At 43.7% G+C, this 27,102-nt stretch overlaps 1 protein-coding gene across 19 annotated transcripts in view; it reads right to left on the reverse strand.

Annotated features, from left to right (window-relative positions):
- Positions 1 to 27,102, reverse strand: part of KIAA1217 (KIAA1217 ortholog) — a 755,207-nt gene that overhangs the window by 123,479 nt on the left and 604,626 nt on the right. For all 19 annotated transcript variants that reach the window (XM_086714730.1, XM_086714731.1, XM_086714725.1 and 16 more), the window contains one exon: positions 19,640 to 19,838. In XM_086714730.1, coding sequence (XP_086570856.1) covers positions 19,640 to 19,838 — 199 coding nt within the window. The remainder of the gene's footprint in view (positions 1 to 19,639; positions 19,839 to 27,102) is intronic.

Consider the following 27,102-nt stretch of genomic DNA (forward strand, 5'->3'; position numbering starts at 1 on the left):
GAAGGATTCAGAGCATGAGGGCCATAACTGCCTGCCCTCTGATGAATTCGTTCTTTCTGGCACTTGCCTTTTGGTTTTTCTTTGGTAAAAGAATAGCTATCTTCGCTTTATCAAGAGCATGAAATAAACCAATGGCCCTTTACTCTATCATTACTAAGACTTTCCGGGAGGCATTCTACTCTTTACAACCATTTTTCTAGTGCTGGATCTTTCTCTCAGGTCTCCTGGGAAATGGGTCAGGATTTTATGGATGAAGAAATTGAGGCCTAGGAAGTAGAAGAGATTTGCGTAGGGTCTCTGAGGTATTCCATGACAGAGCAGGGATGGTAACGCTGAGATCAGAATGTTCCCAATGTTTTTATAGAAGGCTTTGAGCTCAGCCCCGTGACAGGTGCTTCTGTTGTTTCATCAGATAAAACTACTGTAAAAGCTGGGCAAACACGTTCTGAAGTCTGCACACAGAGGGGTGGGCAATCACACATGTTTTTAGAGTTTCAGGCTACATTTTGCTTAATGTTCTATCTCAGCTTTCTTCAGTACTTCCCGCCAGTAGAGAAATCTGTACACATTAAGGAAAGTTGGATTGTTCAGTAATACACCTGATTATAATTCTAACTTCAGGAGGCAACACATTTCAAATCTTTTTCTAGAACATCCGCTATAGTCATCCTAAGTACAACAGATGAGGCATAAAATCTTTTATGAGCCAGTAAATAGAAGCTTCTGCTGCACAATGTTTCAAGTAAAGATAAAAGTACTCCTTCTTTTCAATCCTATAAAATGGAGAGATTTAGTCATTTATTCCTGGCTAAAAGAAGGAGAAAAAGCCTGATAGATCAGAGACAAATCCTCCGGTTCCTTTTATTCAAACCTGTCAACAGACATGAGCCACAAAGCTCTAACACCTATTATCATCGATGTGTACGTGCATTCTCCCTGCACACTCTGTGAATATGTGTGTACGAGGATGTATCAGGGCTTGTTAGGCTTCCAGACCGCTTTAGCATCAGGAGAAACAGAAACAAGGTTTACAGATGGGAAATTAACTAATAGTTGGAGAGACTGGTGTTTTCCTTGATCTTCAAAATGTTACTTCCCTTTTCTCATCCGCGCAGGATAAAATGAAAAAGAAAATTCATTTCTAAGCCCATGCTTTGTTTACTGAGAAAACACTAAACTTGAACGTTAACCACTGCCCTTCATTCTCCCAAGTAACACAACCAGTTGAATGAGCTCCTGTGACACATGGCTTCACAACGACTGTTCAGAGCTGCCAAAGGAAAAGGCAAGAGACGAAAGCTTTCTGTTTTGCAGTAGATTTTGCCCACAGGCTGGGCCATGAAATGCAATGGGTAAGACAAAAGCTTTCTGTTTTGCCCACAGTTTGGAAATGGGTCATATTTCAATCCATGTAAGGTAAAAATATTTCACCTTCAAAACACACTGCAGGTATTCTCTTTAGAAAGTTAATCTATTTCAATATTCATTGTGCACAGCAGGGCACAGTGGAATTGAAAGAACATAGGCTTCAAGTGTTAGTGAGCCTGGGTTCAAATGCTGGCTTCACAACTTACTGCTATGACTGTTCATATGTGACTCACTCCCACGTAGTCTGTTTCTTCATCAATCCTTCTTTCAGGATTATGACAGCAATTAGTGATGTCAGTAGGTTTCCAGACACAGAACAGGTGTTCAGTGGATGATTTTAGTATGAAATAAAAGAACTTGGGTTGGCTTAGATGCCATTCTACCTTTTTATCATAAAGATATTTCAAATATATGGTTTTCTATCCTCCTCCCTAAACAGTACGAGGATTTAGAATGCTTCTACTCTCATCACACTCTCTGGACCAGTTTCTAGCTGGTATTTTTATTTTCCTTTGGTCTTAACTCCCTTAAATGATTCATTATGACTGATGCTTATTTAGATTTTACCAAAAAACCACGCTCACTAGTTTGTTTCCTCAACATCACTGGATACAGTCCACCTCCTCCTCCTCCTCCTATGTTTATGACACTTCTTAGCAAAATATATACCTTTTTGTTGTCCTTTGTTCTGAAGTAATTATAGATTCACAGAAAGTTGCAAAAAAAAATGTGCAGGGAGGTCCCATGCACCTTCGCCCTGCTTCCAACAATGTTGACCTTTTGTTTAAGTATAGACAATAACAAAACCAGGTCATTGAAATAACCGGGTCATTGAAATTGGGACAGCCCACAGAGCTTACTCAGATTTATACATGCACTCGTGTGTGTGTGTGTGTGTGTGTGTGTGTGCGCGCGCGCACATGTGCGTGCATGGGTTATCCTATAAAATTTAACTGCATGTAACCACTAACTCAACAGTGCTATGTAACTGTATCATCCTAACAAGGCTCTCTCGTGCTACCTCTTTCTAGTCACCTCCCCCCAACTGCCAATCTGTTCTCCATTTCTATGAGTTTATCTATTTGGTGTTTTATATAAATGGAAATAGTACCTTTAGAATTTGGGGCTTTTTTTTCTCTGCACACCCCTGCAGGTACAACCAAGTTGTTGTGCACATCAGTAGCGTGTCCCTGTTTACTGCAGTAGAATTCCACTGTGTGGACGTACCTCACCTGTTTAAGTAGGCACCCACAGAAGGATGTTTGGGTAGTTTCCAGCTTTTGGCCATTACAAACAGAGCTGCTGTGAACATTCATACACAAGTTTCTGGGTCAACATTAAGTTTTCATATTTCTCAGATAAATGCCAAAGAGTACAATTGCTGGGTCATATGGTAAGTCTGTTTTTCATTTTAAAATTAACTGTAAGGCTGTTTTTCAGAGAGGCTGTACCCTTTGACATTCCCACCAGCAATATATGAGTGACCCAGTTTCTCTACATCCTCGCCAGCATTTGGTGTTATCATTATTTATCATCTTAACCACTCTGTGTGGGGGGTGATATTTCACTGCAGTTTGAGTCTGCATTTTCCAAAAGGCAAATGATGAACATATTTTCCTCTGCTTATTAACTATCTGTACATCCTCTTCAGGGAAATGTCTCTTCTTGACTTTTTTGTCTATTTTCCAATTGGATTGTTCGATTTTTAGCTACTAAGTTTTGAGAATTCTTTATATATTCTAGATACTAGTCCTTTCTCGGTTGTGTGACTATAGAGATTTTTCTCCCCAACTACAGCTTGTCTTTTCATTCTCTTGATAGGGTCTTTTCAGGAGGCAGTCCATTTTATCAACTTCTGCTTTCATGGACCATGCTTTTGGTGTGATGGCTAACAACTCTTCACAAAACTTGAGGTTCTGAATACTCTTTCCTCTTTTTCCTAACGGCTTCATAATTTTACATTTTACATTTAAGTCCGTGATCTATTTCAAGTACATTTTGTATAAGGTGCAAGACTTAGGTTAAAGTCCTGGGTTTTGCCTGTGGATGTCCAATTGCCCCAACATGACTTGTTGGAAAAACTATCTTTCCTCCACTGCATTGCCTTTGCAGTTTGATCAGTATCAGTTGGGCAGAACTGTGTGGGTGTATTTCTGGAGTCTCTATTCTATTTCATTGATCTTTGTGTCTATCTCTCTGCCAATCCCACACAATCTTGATTGCTGTAGTTCTACGGTAAGACTTAAAATAAGGTAAAGACTTGAAATCGGTAAACTGATTCCTCCCTCTTTATTCTTCTTGGCCAAAACTGTTTTAGTTATTCTAGCTCCTTTACCTTTTTAATATACATTTTAGAATCTGCTAAAAAAAGTCTTGCTGTGATTTTAATAGAAATTGTGTTAAACCAAGGGATCAATTTGGGGGGAGAACTGAATCTTCCAGTGTATGAAAGCAGTATGTCTCTTCAACTCTTAGGTCTCTGGTTTCTCTCATCAATACATTGCAATTTTCAGCATACATGTTTTACTAGATTTGTAATTGTTTCATTTTCTCTGGAGCGGTTGTAAACGGTCTTGTGTTTTTCATTTTGCCTTCCATTTGTTTGCTGTTAGAACACAGAAATGCAATTGATTTTGTGTGTTGATCTTGTATGCTGTGACCTTGCTAACTCACTTATTACTTCTATGAAGTGTTTTATTTGTTTTTTGTTTTTTGTTTTTTGTTTTTTTTACATTCTTTCAGATTTTCTATTACATAATGTCATCTGGAAACAGAGGCAGTTTATTTCTCCTTTCTAAGTCGCATGGCTTGTGTTTCTTTTTCTTATCTATTGCATGGGCTAGAACTTCCAGAATTATGTTGATTAAGAGTGGTGACATTGGACATTCTTTCCTTGTTCCCAATCCTAGAGGGAAAACATTCAATCTTTCACCATTAAGTATGATGTTAGCTGGTAGGTTTTTGCAGACGGTCTTTATGAGGTGAGACAGTTTCCCTCTATTCTTAGTTTGCTGAGAGTTCTGATTTATTTTTTGAAATAATGAATGGGTACTAGATTTTTTTCAAATGCTTTTTCTGTGTCAATTGGTATGATCATACGATTTTTCTTCTTTAGCCTATCGATATGGTACCTTACATCGACTGAACCTCAAATGTTGCAATGGCCTTGCATACCTGGAATAAATCACTCGGTTGTGATTCATTTCATACATTGTTACTAGTTCTTTCAGCCAAAGTTCTGTAAATGCGAAATTCTCTTTACTTTATTTGAACATGTCTTCTGTTGGCCCTCACCCTTAAGTGAAGATTTTGCCAGTTAACGAAATATTGGTTGAAAGTGATCTTTCCCCCCGGATTTCGAAGATATTATTCCATTGTTTTCAGACTTCTTGACTTGTAAAAGTATGCTGCTGTCAAGTTTTCTTTTCTTTTCAGATAACCTGTCCTTACTCTCTGGCTGTGGTAAAGATTTGCTTTCGACATCTGATGTTTTGAAGTTTCCCGACAGTGGGCCTATGTGTGGATTTTTTTCCTCTAAATTTTGCTTGGGATTTTGTGTGGTGTTTCAACTTGAAGGCTCAGGTCTGTCTTCAATTTTAGAAAAATTCTCATTTGCTATATCTCCTCTTATTGTCTTCTCCCAATTATTACTAGTCTTGTCTTGTGGAGTACCTATTGGATATTGATGTCCTCGGCTGTTTTATGCTGCCTCTGAATTGCCTTTTGATGTTTCCTTTTTTCTTTCTTTCTTTCTTTCTTTCCCTTTCTTTTCTTTTCTTTTCTTTTCTTTTCTTTTCTTTTCTTTTCTTTTCTTCTCTTCTCTTCTCTTCTTTTCTATCTCTCCTCAGATTGTGAGATTTCCTAAGACTTATATCCTAGTGGGTCATTTCTCTCCTCAGTTGAAAAACCCGCTTGAGGGATTCTGGTGTTCCTGGTCATTTCTAAGTGAATTTATAGGTTTGCATTGCTTGTCATTGGTATTGTCCCACAAATAGTCTACTTCTTTTCTAGGCACATTGATGGCTTGCACCTCCTTTGTCCCTTTTGAAGTTGAGCACAGTGTCGTGCTGACTTTTAACTGAACTACCACTGCATGCAGAAGCTTCGAGAGCCACAGCAGGACTTGTCAGCCTCCCCTTTCCTCCCTTAGTGACACACTGAAAAGGAGCCTCTATCAGCATGGGTCCTTGGGGGGCCAAGAAAGGCAGAGGCTTCTGCCAACCTGCAGTGGGCAGGCAATTTGAGCAATAAATAGACACTGGTTGTCCCAGGTGCCACTGAGATTTGGGGACTGTCTGTTACTGAAGCGTTACCTAGCCTATGCTGACTGATACACTTGGAGATTCTCCCCAAATGCCACCAGAATAAGTTTAGGCTCCTTCCCTATGCGTGGTTCATGTCTAGGGCTTTTGTTTCTCTGAGAAACAACACTTTATTTCTCACCAATGTTGGGGTCAGAGTGTAAACTTTGTTGTTGTTTTCCTGGGCTGTAAATAAGGTCTCTCTCTATCCCCTCGCATCTTATTAAATGCCCACCTATCTGAACCCCTGGCCTATTTCTGTAGGGGCCATAGTGTGTTTTTCTGTTCATTTTCCTGTTGCTATGTAAATATCAGAGTCCTGGCCAAATGCCTGAGAGTAATACCACTTCTGAGAGCAATACCCACTTCTGAAATATCTGTGCTCACTGTCGTTTCTACTTTGATACTCTTCTTCACTTCTGGAAGCTGGGGATTTCCTTTCCTTTATTTCAAACTCGGCCATGTATTCATTTTCTGCTGTTATTATTATATTTTATCTTATGTTTCCATGTGTTTGTAGGAAGAAGGGGACTGTTGGCACTCTACGTTCCTTTACCTTTGCCATATTGCTAGAATCTCCCTAAGATCTCGACCTAAGAATCTCCCTGCAAACATAACTTCTACATGTTCTGGATTCTTTCTGAAATACTACTCACATTCAACTTAACACCAACTGTCTCCCTGCTGGGATGCCTGGGTCACACCCTTAGAACTGAAGAACAGAGGACCTCAAAGAGATGGCTCCAGAAGAATAATGGAACATGGAATGGAACCTAGAATTTAGAGATGATGTCTAACAAGTAAATAAGGAGGGAGCATCGTGAATGGGGGCAGTTGCCTGCGAGGCAAAATCCAAAAACAATATAGACTAAAGTGTAATTTAGTTTTTATTTATTTTTTTAATTTAAGTGTTTATTTTTGGGAGACAGAGAGACAGAGTGGGGGAGGGGCAGAGAGACGGAGACACAGAATCTGAAGCAGGCTCCAGGCTCTGAGCTGTCCGCACAGAGCCTGATGGGGGGCTCGAACCCACGAAGCACGGGGTCACGACCTGGGCTGAAGTCAGACACTCAACCGACTGAGCCACCCAGGTGCTCCTAGACTCAAGTGTAATGTAAAGGCACGTGACTTAATGGCACGTTCCTCTGCCATAAAAAAAAAAAAAAAAAAAAAAAGGAAGGAGAATCTGTCATCTGCAACAACATGGATGGATCTTGAGGACATTATACTAACTAAAAGAAGCCAAGCAGCAAAAGACAGATTCTTAAAAACAGAGTAGAAAGTGGCTTCCAGGGGTTGGGGGTGAGGGAAATAGGGAAGGATTGACAGAAAGGTATGAACTTTCAGCTATAAGATATATAAGGTCTAAGGATCTAATGCCTAACATGGCAGCAACAGCTAACCCTGTCTTGTGTAACTGAGATTTCCTAAGAGGGTATGGCTTCGATGTTCTCGCATACACAAAGAGATATAAGTGCCGTGAAAGATGTATCACTTTCTGAGAGGGGGGGAGTTCTTTCACAATCCATATGTGCATCAGATCATCATGATATATACGTTAAATAATTTACAGTTTGGTCTTTACGATTTGGTTTTTCAACTATACCTTAATAAAGCTGAAAAGAAAAAAGAAAAAAGAAAAAAAAAAAAGACACATGACTGATGCAGGTGGAGACTGTCAGGAAGCAGCCAGCCTAAAATGGAATTACTGTGAAATAACCCGTAACTGAGCAAGCAAAATATAATGTCAAAGAGCAATGATGGGGCATCTATTTTGGATTGGGGAAAAGCTGAGATGATCCCTTTAATTAGCTCTGTGGATAAATAAAGTTAGAAGCTAAGAGCTCTCCAACGGGAAATGTTTTGATTTTCACCGTTTTGATGTAAGTATTTCTAAATGGAATCCATAATATCTTACCTGAGAAAAGAAAAATGTAATTGACATTTTAATGTATTACTCAGGTCATTGTTATGAACATCAGTTAGCTGACAGAGTACTTACTATATGCCGGGCACCACAATAACAGCATTACTTATATGACCTCAGTTGTCCTTTACAATTATTCTAGAGGTAGGTCTTTACGGAAGGGGCTCCCCCAAACTCACATACCGGGTAAGTAATGGAGTCCGGATGAGGTGGCCCTAATCACTACACCAGCTGCCTCTGTGATACTCAGTGTTCTTTTTTGAGGGGGAGGGGACACCATAGCTACAGGTGTGAATGGCAGGGGACAGGGGTGAGTACTGTAGACAGAAGTGCACCAGTATGGCTCCAGTCCAGCTTGTAGAGGAAGTTCAAGTGTTCAATACATGGTATCTATGATTCTGCTTACTGCCCTCATAAAAGATCCATCCTTTTTCCAACAGACAAACTTCTCTTCAACACTCAAGTCCACTTCAAATGCTACTTTTCATTAAAAACGTCCCAAGTTATCAAAATTGGAATTCCTTTCTTTCTCTTTCCAGTATAGGATAGGAAAGTATAGTATAGTATAGTAGTTGAGCATGTGGGTCTGGAGACAGACTGCCAGGGTTCAAATCCTGGCTTTGCTGCTCAGCATATTAGATACAGCCTGGCATACAGTAAGTGTTCATTGGCACAGAGTAAGTACTTAGCAAGTTTTAGCTACTATGATGGCAACTGCATCCGGGCTTTCTTTTCCGTATGCCTCCTCCATTAGAACGCAAACTTGGATGGCAGGAAACCATCTTACTCTAATTTCAAAACACCTGCAGAATCCAAAGTCGTCTCACCACTTCCTTTGCTAACACTCTCATCTCCCTAGATCGAAGCCAGACTTCAAACTGGTCTCCCAACTTTGCCCATACCCCCTTGGGTCTGTTCCAAATCCAGTAGCCAGAAGCCAATCTTCAGAACTCAAGCGAACCCACCGCTTATACTTCTGCAATCAGCCATTTCCATTCTGATATGGCCAGTGTAGCCAAAGCTTTGCATGTTGCAAAAGGCCTACTTTATCCAGTCCCCGCTGCTTCTCCAACCTCATTCCCTCCTCCTGTCTTACTGGGCAACTCCAACCACAGTGGTTCTCCTTGCTGTTCCTTGAAGGCTGCAGGCATGTTCTTGCTTGGATCCTGTGCTCTGGCTGCTGCCTCCACCTGGAATTCTCCCCCAGGTATCTAGGTGGCTGACACATCTCCACACGCTCCAGGTCATGGCTCAAATGCCAGTCGTTCAGTGACGCTCTCCTTGTCCATCCTTTTTAAAACAGCAGCTCTCATGCCTTCCTCTCTTTGGCACTCCCTGTACCCGTGCCTCTATTTTATTTTTCTCCATAGCATTTATACCATCTATTGTGTATCTTCTTTGTTTGCCATCTGCCTCAACCAACAGAATAGAAGCTCCAGAAGATCAGAGGGTTGTGACTCTTTTGTGGATTGCGCCCAAGAGTGCCTATGTAGGAGCTCAGTAAGTATTTGCTAAAAGAATGACTTTCTTTCTTCCTACCTAACATAACACCATGTGCACCGCAGGTATTTAATATGTACTTGTTACATTGAACTCTTTTACAAAAGGCTCCTACATTACTTGACTTTTCTTATGAAGGCAAATGGAAGCATAGGAAAACATGTAACTCCACAATCATGCAAAACCAAACTAACTGCCGAACCAAAGCATAACGCATCTTGTTCCAAAGGAACTTTCCTCCCAGGGAAAATCTTCAGCTGCATTGGCCTCATTCATTTGCCTCTGCCTTGTCAAGACCAGGACCAACATCAACATCTGGGTGCTAACTGACCATGGCTGGGCTGACCTCCCCTGGAGCAGACAAGGGGAGGACACTGGGGAGGGAAATACCTGAGTTTCAGAAACTGGGGCGTGTGTACAAAGGGGGCGTGCAGTCCAGTGAAAAGGTCGGCCACCTTTCCATTGTTGAACCTACCTACATTTCTAAGCGTGTCAAGATGGGGGATGATAAGCTGGTTCAGGGATAAGACGGGGGCCAAAAATAGAAACAGCACAGAGTCAAAGGTGAGACAGACTTAATGAACAAGATGCTCTGCAGCTCACGGTGGGAAGGATGCATATTCCCGGACTTCCTGGGAGGGTCCTGCTGGTGAATGTGTGCTGGGATTAAATACCCTAATTTCAGGACATTATCCAGGGCAGACATTTCAAGTCTCCATATTCTCCTGCCAAAATATAATGACTACTTTCCATCCCTTACCGAGGACTGATTAAAATGCCTTCATGTGGTGCTATGTTGTGAATTCACTCTATTTCTTTCCCAGGGCATCCTAGGACCCTAACTCAGTGATCCGCATCAGAAACAGCAACATCACCCGGGAACTTGTTAGAGCTGCCGATTTCCGGGTTCTGCCCCAGATCCACTGGATCAGAACCCCAAGAGGTAGAGCCAGACACCTCTCCTCACAAGTTCTCTGCTAACGCGTGAGAACCACTGTCCTCAATGAGAAGTGTCATGAGAAAGAATACACCAGGGTAAGCAGACAGAGACTGGCAGGGTGGGTGCTGTCTCCCTCAGGGAAGTGCACCCTGATGAGCACCGTCTGAGCAGAGATCTGAGTGAAGTGGGGAGGGGACCATGCAGGTATGGTGGTGCCAGGAGGAAGGAACCGAATCCAGGCGAAGAGAGAAGCACAGGCAGACCGGACCACTCATGCAGCCGGGAGGCAGCGTGGCCGGGGTCCGTGCAGCTTCATATGGGTAGTCTGATTTATTTTCAAGTCCTGACATGGGTACCATGTGTCTTTAGTTATACTGAAATCCCCTTAAATACAAGAACCAGATTTCATACAGTTTCTAAATAACTCACCCGGGTACCTTTAACAGTGCCGGAAACTGAATAGATTCCTAATAAATGCATAAATACATAAATAGAGGGAAAAAAACTGGGGAGTGAGCAAAACTTGTGGAAGGCGGGGGGAAGGAAAGATTTATTTTGATCGTGTTTAGCTTTACGTTACTGGGAGCCATGTAGCCAGAGATATATGAAAGCCAATTAACACCTTAGAAAAAGCCCGAAAGTGAAAAGCTGGCGGGGATATCATTTCTAATGACATTAGCCAAATTTTCTAGAACTCAAACTCAGCGTGATGAAATTAGGAGCTTTTCTTGATGGGATACAGTGAAATCAGTTAGATGTCAAACAACTTTCGTTTCCCAAACTTGAGGAGGGGGCTCAGGAGATGCCAAACAGAAAAGTAGGAACAGAAGTTGAATCGGTACCAAAGGTTTTTACATTCCCGCTCGCACTGCTGAGTGAGACACCAAGTCAATGCACTGCGCAAAGGTTGCAGAGGCTAAAATGAAACCAAACCAAAATAAACAGAAAACTTGACAAACCTCATTTTCCTGTCTGGGAGAAAGGACCACTTAAAGTTTGTGACAACTGCCATAAGGCTGATCGTCCTCTCAAATGAGAAAACAATAGGAAAGAGAAGGGCGTCCCAAGCCCCAATATCCGTCTGCTAGGCAGCCATAACAAAGTCCCACAGACTTGGGGGCTCACAACAGAAATTTATTTTCTCACAGTTCTGGAGCCTGGAAGGCTGAGATCAAGAGCTGTTTCCTTCTGAGATTTCTTTCCTTGGTTTACAGATGCCATCATCTCCCTGTGTCTTCCATACCTGTCTATGTCCTTACCCTTCTTCTTATAAGGACATCAGTTCTATTGGATGAGGGCCCAGTCTAATGATCTCATTTTATTTTTATACTTAAAAAATTTTTTACTGTTTATTTATTTTTGAGAGAGAGAGAGAAAGAGAGAGCAGGAGGGGGGGGTGCAGAGAGACAGGGAGATACAGAATCCCAAGCAGGCTCCAGGCTCTGAGCTGTCAGCACAGAGCCCGATGTGGGACTCGAACCCACGAACCGTGAGATCATGACCTGAGCCAAAGTTGGATGCTTAACAGACTGAGCACCCAGATGCCCCTAGTGACCTCATTTTAACTTAATCAACTTGTTGGAGACCCTATGTCCAAACAGTCATATTGTGAGATACTGGGAGTTAGAACTTCAACATATGAACTTGGAAGGGGGAGCAGGCGGGGTATGATTTGGCCAATAACAGCCCCTAGGAGAGTGGTTCAGACTGACATATGATGGTAAAGACCATCACAGTGGTGGCTTGGGGCTCCAAAGCAATTTCTGGATGGAGAGAACGAGTCCACTGGTGGTCCACATAAAACATCATCTCCAGATTTAGAGGCATTTTAGTTGTAATGCCATATCCCAGAGCTAACTCAAGAAATCTGCATAGGAATTCACCAGTTGCTTTACCAAAGAAGACATATGTCTACCCTCTAGCAATGCAGAACGGGTACCTTCCCGTGTTCTTATACTCTGCCTGAAATACAGACGCTGCCTAAAATCTGTTTCCAGATGTCAGTGGGCAGCCCTCTGGAGGCCACTGCTAGAATGACAGCACCGCGGATGGAGCTCTACTTGAGGGTATGACATAAAGCTGGCTTACATCTCAATATTGTTTTTGGTATTTCATAGAATATTCTTTAAAAGCTGGTGCAAAAAAAAAATGTGTGGGAATTCTTATAGAATTAGATGAGCACAAAGGGTTGGTTATATTTTAAAGTCAGCTTTTGGGGCGCCTGGGTGGCTCAGTCGGTTAAGCATCCGACTTCGGCTCAGGTCATGATCTCACAGTTCGTGAGTTCGAGCCCCGCGTCGGGCTCTGTGCTGACAGCTCAGAGCCTGGAGCCTGCTTCACAATCTGTGTCTCCCTCTCTCTCTGCTCCTTCCCTGCTCATGCTGTGTCTCTCTCTGTCTCAAAAATAAATAAACATTAAAAAACAATTTTTTTTTTAATTTTTAAATTTTTTTTTAAAGTCAGCTTTTAAAGAACACGTTAACTTGGCAAGAAACTTCTAAGTGTGCAACGAATCTCGCATTTATCAAAAAGTAACGAGACAGAGTCAACAGATTTTCATCGAGTTTTCATGGCAGAGGAAAACGGAGAACTAAATCTCTCCCCCCCGCCATACGTAGTTCAGGCAACATCTCTTGATGTCTCTCATCTCCGATTCCAACCAAAACGTAGCAGCGCATATCAGAATACATCATCTGAATCCAGATACTTCCAAACCCATTACTGGAGAGAGTACAGAGTAACAGCCAGTATGACTAGAACACATTAAAAATTTGGAATTTTGTCTTCGTGGGAGAGATTCCTTCTCTAAGGTTCTTTTGTCATTCAAGCCTTCAGTAGCGAGGTGCCCCTCAAATTTCCCTCTCCAGCTACAGTTATGTACCCCGAAGAGACAACGAGTAGTCAAGAGCCAATCACTTAAGGGCCAGCTCAACTGTCAAGACTCTATCAACCCTTCCCGTGTACCAGATTAGATCACCAGAAATCTACAGAGTCCAAGAAAATGTGCCTTCTACCAACATGGCTTCACACTGGCTCCCGGGATTTTGACTTGTTATGTAAGGACGTAGCTGTATGAAAAACCTTTTCATAAGACAGCCGTTATTAAACACAACTATTACATAATACGCTGTCAACGACATTAAGATGCAGGAGTTCTTGGGTTATAGTGCTTTAGACTCTTTTTTTTTTTTTCTAATGAACTGGTATACACCTCGTCTTAAATAATGAAATCCATTTGACTCAGTACATTTCTCATTTTATCTTCTTTTTTTGTCTTTGCTGCAATTATAGCAATTATCCCTATCTTAATTTTTCTGGCACACATATTGTGCCCAACTGCTACTTGTGTTAATTCTTGTTTTAATGGTTCTTATATACTTTTATTGTCTTTGAATGAGCCAAATCAAATCTATTTTGGATGTGGAGAGGTATAAATAACAGATAAAACTTGCCACACTTTCATGTGTTGTCTTATGAAACCTGATGAAGGGTTCTTTTTTGAATAAGAGTATTTTTTACATCAGAAAAAAAGCAAAAACATTACCTAGGAGTCTGGGTTAGGATGGGGTATCACAGCTGTGACAGACAGAGACAAAGATTTCACGCTGGCTTACTGGCAGGTTGATGTCCTGAAATAGCTTTGGAAATTTAAGTCACCTATCTAGTTATCTAACCCCATAGCTTCACCTGCAGTATTGAAATGTTTTATGTACACTTTCCAAAAAAGTGACCTGTAATTCAGGGTTAGCAACACCCCAGCTGTAGAGCAGGAGACAGAAGCAGCAGACCTCAAGTCTCCAGGACCCCTCATCGTTACGACCTACCAACGACAGACCCTGTAAAGTAACGGTGGCCTGGGAGGGCTCTGACCCTTAAAATGAATCAAATCTTCTATTCGTCTCTGTTGATGGCTCTCCTGATCTGCATCCGGTCTGTAAAGTATCCTCAAGATATTGTTCAAGGGCCTGGATCTCCTCAGGTATCATATTAACTAAACACTTTCTTCAAAGTCTGAGAAATCTGTTACAGGGTTTCAACCCAGGAGTTAATAGCAAGAGATTTCGAAAGGCATCTGATGAACTTTATCTTTTCAAAATAAGCACAAACACACCATGAATCTACACAGTAATCTTTTACAAGAACATTCTTTCTTACGGGTGAATTGAGAGCCAAGAGGGTAAACTTGAATAAGGAAAGAAGTTTCCTTCTCTCAGAAAACCTCATGTATGAAAACCCATACTTACATCACAAAACCACGCTCCACTATACCAGAGGATTTCTGGAAATATTCCCACAAACCCATTTTTTTCTTAGCTTAAAGATTGATTCAGTTCTGGGGCATCTGGATGGCTCAGTCGGTTAAGCCTCCGACTTCGGCTCAGGTCATGATCTCACTGTGAGTTTGAGCTCCGCGTCGGGCTTTGTGCTGACAGCTCAGAGCCTGGAGCCTGCTTCGGATTCTGTGTCTCCTTCTCTCTCTTTACCCCTCCCCCGCTCGTGCTCTATCTCTGTCTCTCAAAAATAAATAAACATTAAAAAAAAAAAAAAAGATTGACTCAGTTTACAAAAACTACCTTTCAGGACATTCATTACATCAAGTGCAGCAAGAAAAGTAAGAGGCAATCCTTTTGACTCACCCAATATAGTCAAATTAAAGTATTCAAGGACTTCTGTTGTATAGAGGAAATTTCTTCGTAATTTCTTTCTTTCCTTTTTTTTCCTTCCCCCAAACCCCTGGTCTATTTAATGTTTTTACTCTGTGTGTGTGTGTGTGTGTGTGTGTGCATGTTAGCAGTTTAGCACAGCTCATTTTCAAACGAAATCTTACATAAAACTACAATCTTTATGGCAGAGAAAACTCCACAGACTCTAGAATTGTAGGAAACACAGTTGAAAAACCCTGTCTCCAAGTCATTCTTCAGTGTACTGCCAAGTCTCTAGAAGTCATCAGTTTGTATCTACTGGTAATTATATTTTCTGAAGCACACAACAGGAAGCACTACATTTTCTCTGCAAACACAGGAATCAGGGTTTGTATCAGTCAGGGTTCACTTGCAGAGCCTGAACCAGCTCTGGCTAATTTAAGCAGAAACTGACTTATTGAATGGTTTGCACAACCACTGAACTGAATTTCCACTGTAGAGCTGGGACACCGCAGAACCCGTTTGACAATGAGGAAGCTTCCTGCCACCCTGAATGGCTAAGACTCCAAAGCCCCTGCTGCCTTGAGCAGTAAAAGCTGTTAATACCATCAGCGATTCAGGCCACACTTGAGCCCTAGGTACCAGAAAAAGGGGTGCCTTGCACTTTGATTCTAAACACTAGCTTTAGTGACTACACCCTGGGATAATGACAAATGATCCTAAAGAAAAGCCAAAAGCTTTCATATGTGCCTTGGTCCCTACTGGTGGAACCCAGAGCACTGGATATTCCAGAACGAGTCTACACTGCAGCACAGTAGAAGGTAGGAGTGGACAATGCCAGCCAGCCACCATACCCACCCATGCCTGTCTGCTTAGTTCCATGCTAGAGAAAATACTCTCCTTTGGTCGCACCCTAAAAAGATCAGGAGTGTGCCCCAGAACCAACTGACTTGCTACAAAACTCTCTTTGTAATTTTTTGTTTTTACATTACATCTCCATCATCATTGGTGCTCGGGACAACAATTTCATACCTGTTTCACTTACTCTGTAGAGCAATACTTCTTTGCATTTGTCTGACATTGATTTTAACTATCCACAGGCTAAGCCTTCATGCTGAAACAGTAAAGTGCTCAAATATGAGTCTTATAGTCTCTGCCCCAACCCTTCTTGGCTTTCCACTTTGCAGACGGGGGCGGTTTCCTCAACCCTTTGCTCTAACATCCTGCCCATTCTTGTGCACAGGAACAGAGATTCCGGCAACCATGAACCCTTTGTCCCCCCCTCAAATCACTCTCAGAGAATGATCACCCTCGCCGTTACCATTCTGGAATAAAAGAACAGACACAGAGATGCTCAGGAATTCACATGCGCTGAGAAAATTCTCCCTCAATTAGTCTAAAATCCTCCCGAGTCGTTTAAAATCATTCTTGTTTGTTGAGGCTGAGTCTTTAAAAGGCAGTTTGTTACAGAAGTGGCAATGCCTCTGGCTGCCGGCTTGGCATGGGAGCTCTCTTTTCCACAACTAACCGTTCAGAATATGGTCAACAAAGGCATCTGGCTGCAGCGAGGAGGAAGTTGCTGCTGCTGTTCTTATTTTCACGGGAGTTTTATTTTCAAATTCCTGAGGGCACACAGAAGGGTGGGAACATCTTGTGGCTACCCTTTCCCCAAAGCCGACTGTGGAGCCTCTAGACATCAGCCCCTGCCCATGGTCGCATTCCAGACAGGCATTTATAAGACAGCAATGATTAAAAGCAAATGGCTCCGTCGTTAAGGCCCAGACCTAGTATCAGCGGGACATTTTTTCACGGAAATTATTGCTAAAACCAAAAGTCGACGGCAGAGCGGTTTTTACTTTATTTTGTGGACTTCCTTTCTCCTCATCTTCTCCATTTTCACCGAAGAGAGAGGGAAGGGGAAATGGCATGAGTTCCATGGAGAAAGAGTGCATCCGGGCTCCGGATGGGTAGAGCGTGGCAGGGAAGTGAACCTACAGAGTTGGCCCATCGTTGCAGCCTGACCATGTTATGGATCCGAGACCCTGAGCAGATGTCTCTATGTACCTCTCTGCTTTGTAGATCTCCAAGAATGGCCACCTTTGCCTTCAGCATGGGAAAGGGCTCGTGGGTTTTACTGTCATCGGGCCGTGCCTGCAGTCCCAGAGTCCCCTCCCCGATGGGAAGCCCGCATCCTGCGTGAAGGGAGAGTGCTATGCAGACACCAGCATATCTAACTTCCCTGTGCTGAACAACGCCTCGTGCTCTCCCTGCCCCTTGTCTCTCCTCCACGCCTTCTGAAAACCTCTGTGACACACGATGTCCACCAAGCACCGTGCCCAGCCCCCCTGGGCTCCTCTCATCCTTTGAATATGCTAAAGTAATGGAAAGAGGGAATTAGTCGGGTGGAAAAATGATTAAGCAGGCAAGTTTATCTCCAGGCACAGGCTGCCTGAAGTGAGAGCAGGTTTCGTGCCCTCCAGGGAGCGAGAGTGGTTTGAGGATTCTGCGTGCTCCTGGCCCCCACTCTCAAGGAGCCCAGATCTCTTCCTGGTGCTGCCTGAGCTGGGGGAAGCCTCCTCTCCAGTGATTCCTTGTCCAGGTGCAGAAGCTTGGCCTCCACAGACAGGTCCTGGAGGTGCACATGGTGCAGCCCCTCGGGTGAGGAGAGAGAAGCACTATCCTTGGGTGCAAAATTTAAGGGGCCTCCCCAAAGTCAGCAATCAGGATAAACAATATTTTCATGTGAAATTTTTAAAAACCCAAATCAGTGCAAAAATCCATTATGGACACACTATGACAATTTTAAATAAAGACAGGATCGCCAGGGCTCCGGGAGAGATCTGAAAATTCTGCAGAGGCATGTAAGGTGACAGTGCACAGATCCCCAAAGTTAACCGGGGCTTCCAAATGGCACCGGCGCTGGGTCTGCCGGAGGCTGCGGCTGGGTCCCCCATCCGTGGAGTCATCACCACGTTCCTCTGCCACCAAGTGCTGGAGGCCACCCATTGCTCCTGGTCCTGGGCTCTCTGGGGGACCCGCTCTTCCCGGAGCCTGTGTGTGCATATTAAATAAAGCCAGGCACACTAGGGATTTTCCCCAACACAAGGCTGAGCAAGGCCCCGGCAGGGAGATTGTGTTTAGACTCTCCCTGACTCACACTTTCCTGTTTATTTCCCATCCCGGCTCAACTGAATGACGCCACGAGGCCAGGTGCGGCTAGGAGGACATTCCCAAATCGGCCACCAAGAGGCGGCCAAGGGCAGAGCCAACGCCTCTGGCCTTGCGCCAGCCTCCTTTCTGGAACCGTGGCTCCCCTTGCTTGCTTGGGCCAACTTCTCATTGCTCTCCTCTCTGCTCACTGTATTCCTTTGTTTCTGCCCGAGAGTTGTAAAGCTCACAGGCCAAAAAGTGCCTTGCGGAGCTGGAAGAATAAACACCTTGGATACATTTTTTAATCTGCCGTGACTCTGCACTCGCCAGAACGTCAGAGCAAGGTGTGCTCAGGAGAACCGAGCCCCTTGCAGAGAAGCACGGCCACCTCACGAGAAAACACCAGCCACCCTCAGCCGTTCGTAGGGCAAGGCAGCTCCTGGTCCCGGCAGCTTCTCTGCCCCCACTTGCTTCCTGAACACCGCCAGGATCTACCTGCACTCCCAGCTGTGCCTGGATGCTGGAGGAAAGTCCTGCCAGCCAGACAAAGGATGCACTGTCCCGCAGGCTCAGTGTTCCCCAGGTGTGGAGGAAGGCGCACAGGCATTTCTTATCTTCACTTTATTTTGCAAAGCACAGGCTATCTTTACAGAGACCTGAACCTCACTCATTTCCTGCAAAGCACAAAAGAGAAATCCCCCCTCCCCGATGGGCACAAACTCGGTGGGGGTAAAGCACGGAGCGCTGTCATCCAGATTGGAGCACCCCAGCCGCGTGCTGGTGTGGAAGCCTGTGTCGTCGGGACACTGTCCGGGCCCAGGGTCCCCCTATGTGGCCCATTCCTTCACCTGTATGTGAGGTTGATAGGAAACGGAGGCCTGTTTCTGCTGTCTAACTATGGGACCTCAAAAAACAAAAAACAAACCAAGAAAAGATAAAAACAGATGTTTTGTAATTTTCTTCTCTAATTTGTAAAATTACAAATATAATTTGTAAAAAAAAAAAACCTGCATTATTAACCTAAGAGGAACTATACACAATTTAATGTAAAAAAGTAGCATTGATAATGCAAATAATAATAGTTTGGTTTCTTTTAAAGGACAGCCAGCACAATGTCTGAAACCAGTTTTCTCATCCTCTGCAACCAAGGGAACAAAATCGAGATTCCTCCTCACAGCTTTCTGCTCTTTTCTCCTTCACGCAAGGTATCTGCTAGGTTTTATGCGGCATAATTTAGCTATTTTCTGCAAGGTCCAGCCCTGAAGCCGTTCGTGGGTTGATTCTGTCCCTGTCCGCTCTTACCCCATGACCTCATCTATCTGCAAAAACAAGTACTGACCTGGAACCTTAAAATGGCAGGTTAAGCTTATGAAATGGGCAGAGAGGTCTAAATCCTTATGGCCTGTACATTTTGTTAAAGGGCCCAAAACTTCTTCTAAAGCAAAGCAAGATAGAAAGTGAATTTCCAGTCTAAAAAAGCAAATGATCGTTGGTAAAGGCAGAACAATAGAATCCTTCTGCTTTCCCTAAAAGCTTGTTGAAAGGAAAAGCGATACCAAACACACGCCCCCTGTGCTGGTGGGAGAAACAGCCCTGTGTTTACGGCTGTCACTAACAGTCATGGGGCCTAGCCCGAGTTTGGACGTGCTGTTTCTTCAGCTTGATGCAAAAGTAGTGAAGTTCCCTAGGACTTGTGTTATGACAAAACGAGATCTAATTAATATTCGGATGCAAGGATGTGTGCTCAGAAGCATAAAAATACATACGTGCAGTAATCAAAAGGCATCAGAAACTGCCCACCGAGGCTTACCCAGAGATCTTTCTTTCGTCTGGTTGGTTGACCTCACCACCGGGAGACTCGCTCGAGTTCGGCTGCCTCTGGAAAAAGGACTTGGAACTTCTCCCTCAGACATGGCTTCCAAAGAATCACCAGACGTCTCTGATAAATGCTCGACAGGGTCGCCCAGATTGGGAGGTTGAGGACTGTGAGACAGTTTGGGGCTTCTTGTCTGCAAAAGGCAGTTGAGAGAAAGTAGGAAAATAAATGACTATTAATTATGCTGAAAATATTTGCAATGCCATCAAGGTCTGCCGATCCTGGCAAACAGTGTGGTAGGGAAAAAACTCCATCAGAAGACTGGACACAGAAAACTGAAAACCCAGTGGGTCAAAGTACCAGTTGTGAAAGTTACTGGAAAAAAAAAAAAAAAAAAAAAACTGCCCCCAAGTATCCCATTAAGATTTTTATCACTGCTCATCTGTACAAATGCCACCTTGGGCAAGGAGCTGCAGGCAAGCCACATCATGGGAAAGAATGATAGCAAATCAATTCCTTTGGCCAAATTCTTAGAGTTGTTATGACAACAGATGGGATTGTGCGTGTTTAAATATGCCTCAATGGATGATGCACTCACCCCACAGTAAACCGACCACAGCCAGTCCTTCAAAGTCTTACAGCAAGACTGTTTCCAAAATCAGTAAACTCAGATTGTGAGGGAGATATTTATATCACAGTTGAATTTCTTCTTTTGAGGCCCAAATCCCATAGGTAAGATTGTGTCTACCTTTGGTTATTACTCACCTTGCTAATCAGCAGGAAGTGTTTATAACAACTTACACACACACTCGACACATAATTGCATTTTTAGTTATCTATACCACAATGCAGGAAATTTAATGTGGAAAATGCCCATAACCTATTAGTCAATAACATTCCTTGAACATGGACTACTGGCTGAGCATTGTGGGAGATGCAGAAAAGAAGAGACAACATGCTGCCTAGGGTCAAAACGTTCGAGAACTGATTGGTACAATTAGTGAAGGGCACAAGGTAACACAAGACAGTGTGTAACCAAGTGTCAGCTATGAACTATGTGGTACATCCAGTCACCTTTTCAACAGACATATATCGAGTACCCACCATGCTCCAGGCACTGTGCTCGGTACTGGGCCAGAATGATGCACAAAACCCACATGCCCCTGCCCTCATGGTGTTTACAGTCTAGTCAGGGGACCAGCACCGAAGGCAAATTCAAGGTGCAGTGAGACTCTGCTAACTCAGACTGGTGGGGGTGGGGTGCTTGAGTGGAGAATCAGACACGGAAACTGTGTTCTCAAAACAGAGGGAAGCTGTGGGGCGCCTGGGTGACTCAGTCGGTTAAGCGTCCGACTTCAGCTCAGGTCATAATCTCACAGTCCGTGGGTTCGAGCCCCGTGTCAGGTTCTGTGCTGATAGCTCAGAGCCTGGAGCCTGTTTCAGATTCTGTGTTTGTCTCTCTCTCTCTCTCTGCCCCTCCCCCACTTGTGCTCTCTCTCTCTCTCTCTCTCTCTCTCTCTGTCAAAAATAAACATTAAGGAAAAAAAAAAGAGGAAAGAGGTAAGCTGGGAGGAGGGGGTAAACCGGAGGGTAGGGATAAAGAGAAGGAGAGGCATTCCAAGTGGAGGGGACGGCAAGTGCAAAGTCCCCGACGCAGAAGGAGGTGACAAGCCCTGGAGGCTTGCTGGGGCAGGTGTCCAGCAGAGATCAGATCACAGAGCCTCAGAGTCAAGGTGAGGGTGCTCATTCGGATTCTAAGATACCAGAACTCCACAGAGGAATTTGAGGCAGGCCAAGAGGCCAGGGGGCCAGGATCAGATACATTTTTTTTGAAGATCACTGGAGCTATTGTGTGGAGGTCAGAGATTATACTGTGGAAGGTCAGAGAAAGGGAGTCAGCAAAAGTAGGGGATCAGGCTGAATAAATGCATGTCCGCTTTCCCCTCTCGCACTGCCCATCGTGACCAGCATCGCATGATTCCAGGCACCTTCTGGAAGGCAAACTGATCAGCATTAATCAGGCAGGTGAGTTTTCTCTTACTAAGATACCAAAGGTGCTGAGGGGCTGGTGGCAGGCTACAGGCAGTCCACAGCAGCTAGTTTTGGGGTTTACTTGCATTCTTGAATTTCCTTTAAGACTTCCCAAGGCTGCCACTGCGTTTTGAAGTTGAGCACCGAGACACCTAACTCTCTAGGCAGGAGCCACTTCGTGGGTGGACGCCCTATGCCCCACACAGGGCCCCACACTTAATAGGGTTCCATGCTTGGCTTATTGTTCTGCTGTGGCTGTCTTGAAACTCTTAGTGATTTTTGGAACAAGGTACGGTGAAAATCATCTAGCCAGATACACCAGGGAACCCTGTGAGGGTAGAACGATCAGTTTCTTTCCCCTCTTTCTTGCTAAAAGTACAAGGAGACCCCTCTTGGCAGGGGCACTCTTGCAGTATCTACACGCTCGCTCCTTGCTACACCTCTCAGGACCTTTCCACAGAGGAAAACTGGAAACGGGAAGATCAGCACACTCCCTGAGGTGTGGAATGTGGCTTCCGGGAGAGCATCAACCTGGGTGTTCCACAGGAAACTCTCAGCGCAGATTACTTGCCAGAAAGGACAGCCATTAACAGTGAAATTGTCTCGTTGGGTTCATTCTTGTGCGCAAGCCCCCAAAGTGGTTTATTCCCAGATTTATTTTCCATAAAGTCTGCTTCTGTAATAAAGATTGGGATCTGGCTTTGGCACCCTGTGAGAATATTACTGGACTAGAAAAATCTTCCTTAAATCACTGTGTGGCTCACTAAGGTCTAGATACATTCGTAGGGTCTCCAAAGAAGTAGTTACCTGGCTGCTACACTCAGCAGAATACCAAGGTAAGATGTCCTCACTGTGGCTTAAAAAAAAAAAAAAGAAAGACTACACATTCGATTTAGCAAAATAGCCAAGAAATAATATTACTTGAAGCAACATGGCCACGTCGACGACCTCTGCCGTGTGGTCATCTCTGCAACCCACGGCACCTATGGTCCAGTTGATGAGTTGTCATTTTCCATTGCAAAAAGGAATAATCCTCGAAGAAAATCAGAATCAAATTTCTATTTCTTGTACAGGGTCATCGTGGTGGTAGTGTGCATAAAAATAGAAATATAAGGGGTAATCTTTTTTTTTTTAACTTCCTGTACACAGCTACTTAGTTCCAAATATAAATTTCCTCTCTTTTTTCTGTGCCATTCATTTTCCCACTGCAAACTATCACTGCATATTAGCAATCTCCTCACAGGGTACCCCCTCCCAGATGCCAGCTCGCTGCTGAGACATCATTTAGTGCAGGGAAAAGACAATGGAAATTGCTGACACTAACTAGTGTCAGATACTCTGTGATTGGATATACGAAAAAAGAAAAGTCAAAAACCATTCGGAACAGGGTCTCTGTATGCAACACAGGGCTAGGCTCCTGGGGTTAGAAGCACTGCTTTCTGGTTCTTGAGATCATAAGGCATTTAAGGGATATTTCGGGGCCAAGGATAATATATACATAACAGCTGGGCAAGAAGAACTAACTGTGAGTGCAGAAAGGGTTTGGGGGAGTAGCTGTTGACACCGAAGGGTGGGTCAGGAGAGGAGGAAGAACGTGGGTGAACATGCTAAGAGACACCCTGAGTGGAGTCACGCACCTGCACCCGTGTCCTCAGGTCTTTAGGCACTCGGGGACACACAGGAGAAGGTGGGACAAGTGCTGGCCCCTTAAGGGACTCGTTCCCCTGGGCACACGCTGAGGCATGATGTCACTCTGCTGTCTCAACTGAACCAACAGATACATCGTCCAAAGCAGTGCAGTCCCAAGCTGTATCCTTCCCTAGGCAACCCCGGGGCAGGATTTTGCCTCCTGCTAACCTCTTTGGTAACACTGAACACATGGAGAAGTTTCACTTTTATTATTTGACTTGATGCTCAGCAATCTTTGAAAGAGTTCCTGCCCCCAAACGATGTCCCTGTTCTCTGAGGAATTCTTCCCTGCCCACGTGGATAAGCACCTGAAGCCCCATGTCCCATACTTAGGATGGACAGACATTGCAGCTACCCGGGGACAGTCCTGCTTTTGCCTGTTGTCCCAGTGTGATTATTAGTGGAAATGCCCTTTCACTCTCAAGCATGTACTGGTATGAGCAATTAAGTGTAGAGTCACCCATTCCCAGCCAGTCTCAGCTGATTGGACCAAGTAGTAGCCACCTGACTTGGGTTGGACCAATCATATTCTCTCCCTTAAACATGGAGACCTGGGACACAGGAGCTATTTCATTAGTGCCTCATGAGAATTTGAAATGTGAGGCCATATGAACTCATGGCTGACATTGACAGGGAATGTGAAACAGGGAGAGTGCAGAGAAAGGATGAGGCAGATCTGTTCAAGAAAACAGACAAGAGATGTTCATGACCTGAAAGACAGGCAGCATCTATCTGGGCCACTGGGCATCTCGGTTTCTGATTCCAGCACATTGTGGGGGGCCTTTCCCATGAATTCCTTCCAATTATTTCCATTTTGGTTCTTAAACTAGTTTGAGATGACTTTGTGCCTTGCAACAAGCCATCACTTGACAAAGACCAATTCTAACAGCTCCCCTGCCTGGGCTGTTAACGATGCTAGCGTGTTTCCAATATTAGCAGTAAGACACGGAGAAAGCTAAACTCTTCAGAGTTTGGCTCCCATTATTTTGTAGTTCATAGAGCTAACTCTCTTTAAAAACTCTTTTTAAAAAATCTCTTTAAAAAGCATGATGTAGGGTTACTAAGATGTTATTTTGCAAAGGCACCCAAATATGTCTTATTGAAATTTTCACTGCGTGTGCTATTATTATTACACAAGAAAGGAGAGGTTCAATAACAAAAAAGGGGGGGCAGGATGCTCACACGCTTTCAGATTTGGCCTGATAAAGAAGTCTTTACGTTGGGAGTTATTCCCATTTGGCTCAGGCGAAGTCTCCATCAGGCATCGTCTACAGCATGGCATTTGGAGTCTCTGCCCTAAGCTCCTGAGCGAGAGCTGACCCTCAGTGGGGAAGACGTGTGGAGCAGTGGATAGTAGAAATGTTATGTGAGCCATATGAGCAGGACTCAAGGGTTTGGAAGGCTGCATTTCCCTCCCTGCTTCATGGAGACCCATGATACCAACCATCCTTCCCTCTGTTTCCATCACCGCCTTCTAAACGTTTACCTCAAATCACCAACTGACCTCAAACGTACAAACCCAAATGGGTAGTCCTTTGGAGTCATGCACAAAGGGATGGTTTGTGTAAACCTGGCCACCTGAACTCCATTTAGCCTTTCTAGTCTTCCCTTCTTCAAAGAGGACTTTCTGTCACCAAGAGATGCTGGGGTGACAGGCTTCACGCAGATCCCCCCTATGCTTCATCTGCAACATGCACAGAATGGTCCTCTAGAAAACGGTGACAGGAGCGAGCAGGGACTAACAAACTGATGCCTGCTTCACTGTGATCGACACACGGTAATCTCATTAAACCCTCGCTGCTTCATGATACTGGTTACCACTGAGAAAACAAATCATTTACACAACTTGCCTGAAATTCTAGCAAGTGAAGCAACTGGGACCAAGTCTGTAAGATTCCAGAGCTGGCAGTCAGTGGTAAAGTCATTTAACCAGGAGTCTGGAGACACTGGCTCCAGTTCAGCTTCTACCAAAAAGTGGGTGGTATTTAGCCTAACTAAGTCATAGTTTCTCATCTGTAAGACCAGAGGCTGAACTAGTTGGTAGTGAGTCCTTTCAGGAGTAAAATCTCGTAACTTAGGGGTGCCTGGGTGGCTCAGTCGGTTAAGCATCTGACTTCGGCTCAGGTCATGATCTTCCTGGTTCCTGAGTTCGAGCCCTGCATCGGGCTCTGTGCTGATGGCTCAGAGCTGGAGCCTGCTTCGGATTCTGTGTCTCCCTCTCTCTCTGCCCCTGCCCCGCTCATGCTCTGTCTCAAAAACAAAAAAAAAAAAAAACAAAAAAAAAAAAAACAAAAAAAAAACCCCACACACACACTTAAAATTTCCTAACTTAGACATACACACTACACAAAGAAGCAAAAACTATGTCACTCAGACTTTCATTTACTAAGATTTCCTTCAAATTATTTACCTGATTGCACTTGCTTGATAGAAATGTGCGGCTTAGCTAGCACTAAGATTTAGGTTTCCACACTTTCCTCCCCAAGTGCATGCAACATGGTTGCACAGCATTAATTTTTAAAAGACTGCCACACTTGCACTTTATCATCATGAACAAATATTTGCTGAAATGTTCACCAGGAGCATTATGCTGTATGAAGAGATCAAATTTATTCTTATTCTTCGCACTGCTGTTGTATTTGGAGACCAAAGCCAAAGAGAAAGGCAAGTTTAAGCTAGAGGCTTTGATGATGGGTTTCCATTCCCATTTTTCCGACCCCTGGAAGTCAAAGTTGAAATGCCGAGATCCAGAAAAGGAAACCTGCAAATGTAGCTTTATATAATATGTTCACCTTCAGGAGCGGTGAGGCGTCTGGTTAGCCAGGTGACTCACGTCACTTCAAATTATGTCATATTTTGAAAACAAAACTCAACGTTGCCTTCCTGAAGTTTTACATCATCCTAATTAGTGCCCAGTTTCCACAGAGAATTCAGAAATATGACATTTCAAACGTATCTGGAATAATTCATTATGCTAATAGAGTTGACTTTGGATAAAATAGGTTTCAACTGTGCAACTCCACTCATACCTGGATTTTTTGGTATACTGTAAGTATATTTTCTTTTCCTTATGATGTCCTCAGTACCATTTTCTTTTCTCTGGCTTACTGTATTGTAAGATTACAGTATATAACACATATAATATACAAAATATGGGTTCACTGACTGTTTACGTTATCGGCAAGGCGTCCAGTCAATAGTAAGCTATTAGTGGTTGTTCTGGGGGAGTCAGAAGTTATACACACAGATTTGACTGTGTGGGGGGTCGGCTCCCCAACCCCTGCGTTGTTGGAGGATCAGCAGGACTCATTAACTGACTTGGTTAATTTGATCATGACATTCAGACACTTTAATCTCTTTAATTCTTGTACTTGGGGAGCTTTTGACTCAAACCTAGTTAAAATCCTGACTTGAGTTGAAGAGAACTTTCTGGCTGTTAAGTACTCTCGTGAAAGATTCAAGGTGCAAACTATTAGAAGTTAACAACAATGGATCATCCCCAGACTTTCGTTTTCTCTCTCATCCCGCTCCATGTTCCTCTGGCTTCCGGAGAATTAACGAGCTGTCGCTAAGGAAAGTTTAAGTTTCTCTACTCACAGAGTCCTTTCTACAAACCATAGCACAATCACTTGCCTTCCTTCTTTGCCTCTCCTTGTTTACAAATGACTTTACTTTTAAAAAATTTTTAATAAGTGTATTTATTTATTTTCAGAGAGAGAGAAAGAGAGAGAGAACAA

Source organism: Puma concolor, chromosome B4, assembly GCF_028749965.1.
Source record: "Puma concolor isolate L17-30 chromosome B4, mPumCon1.1.hap2, whole genome shotgun sequence".
NCBI lineage: Eukaryota > Metazoa > Chordata > Mammalia > Carnivora > Felidae > Puma > Puma concolor.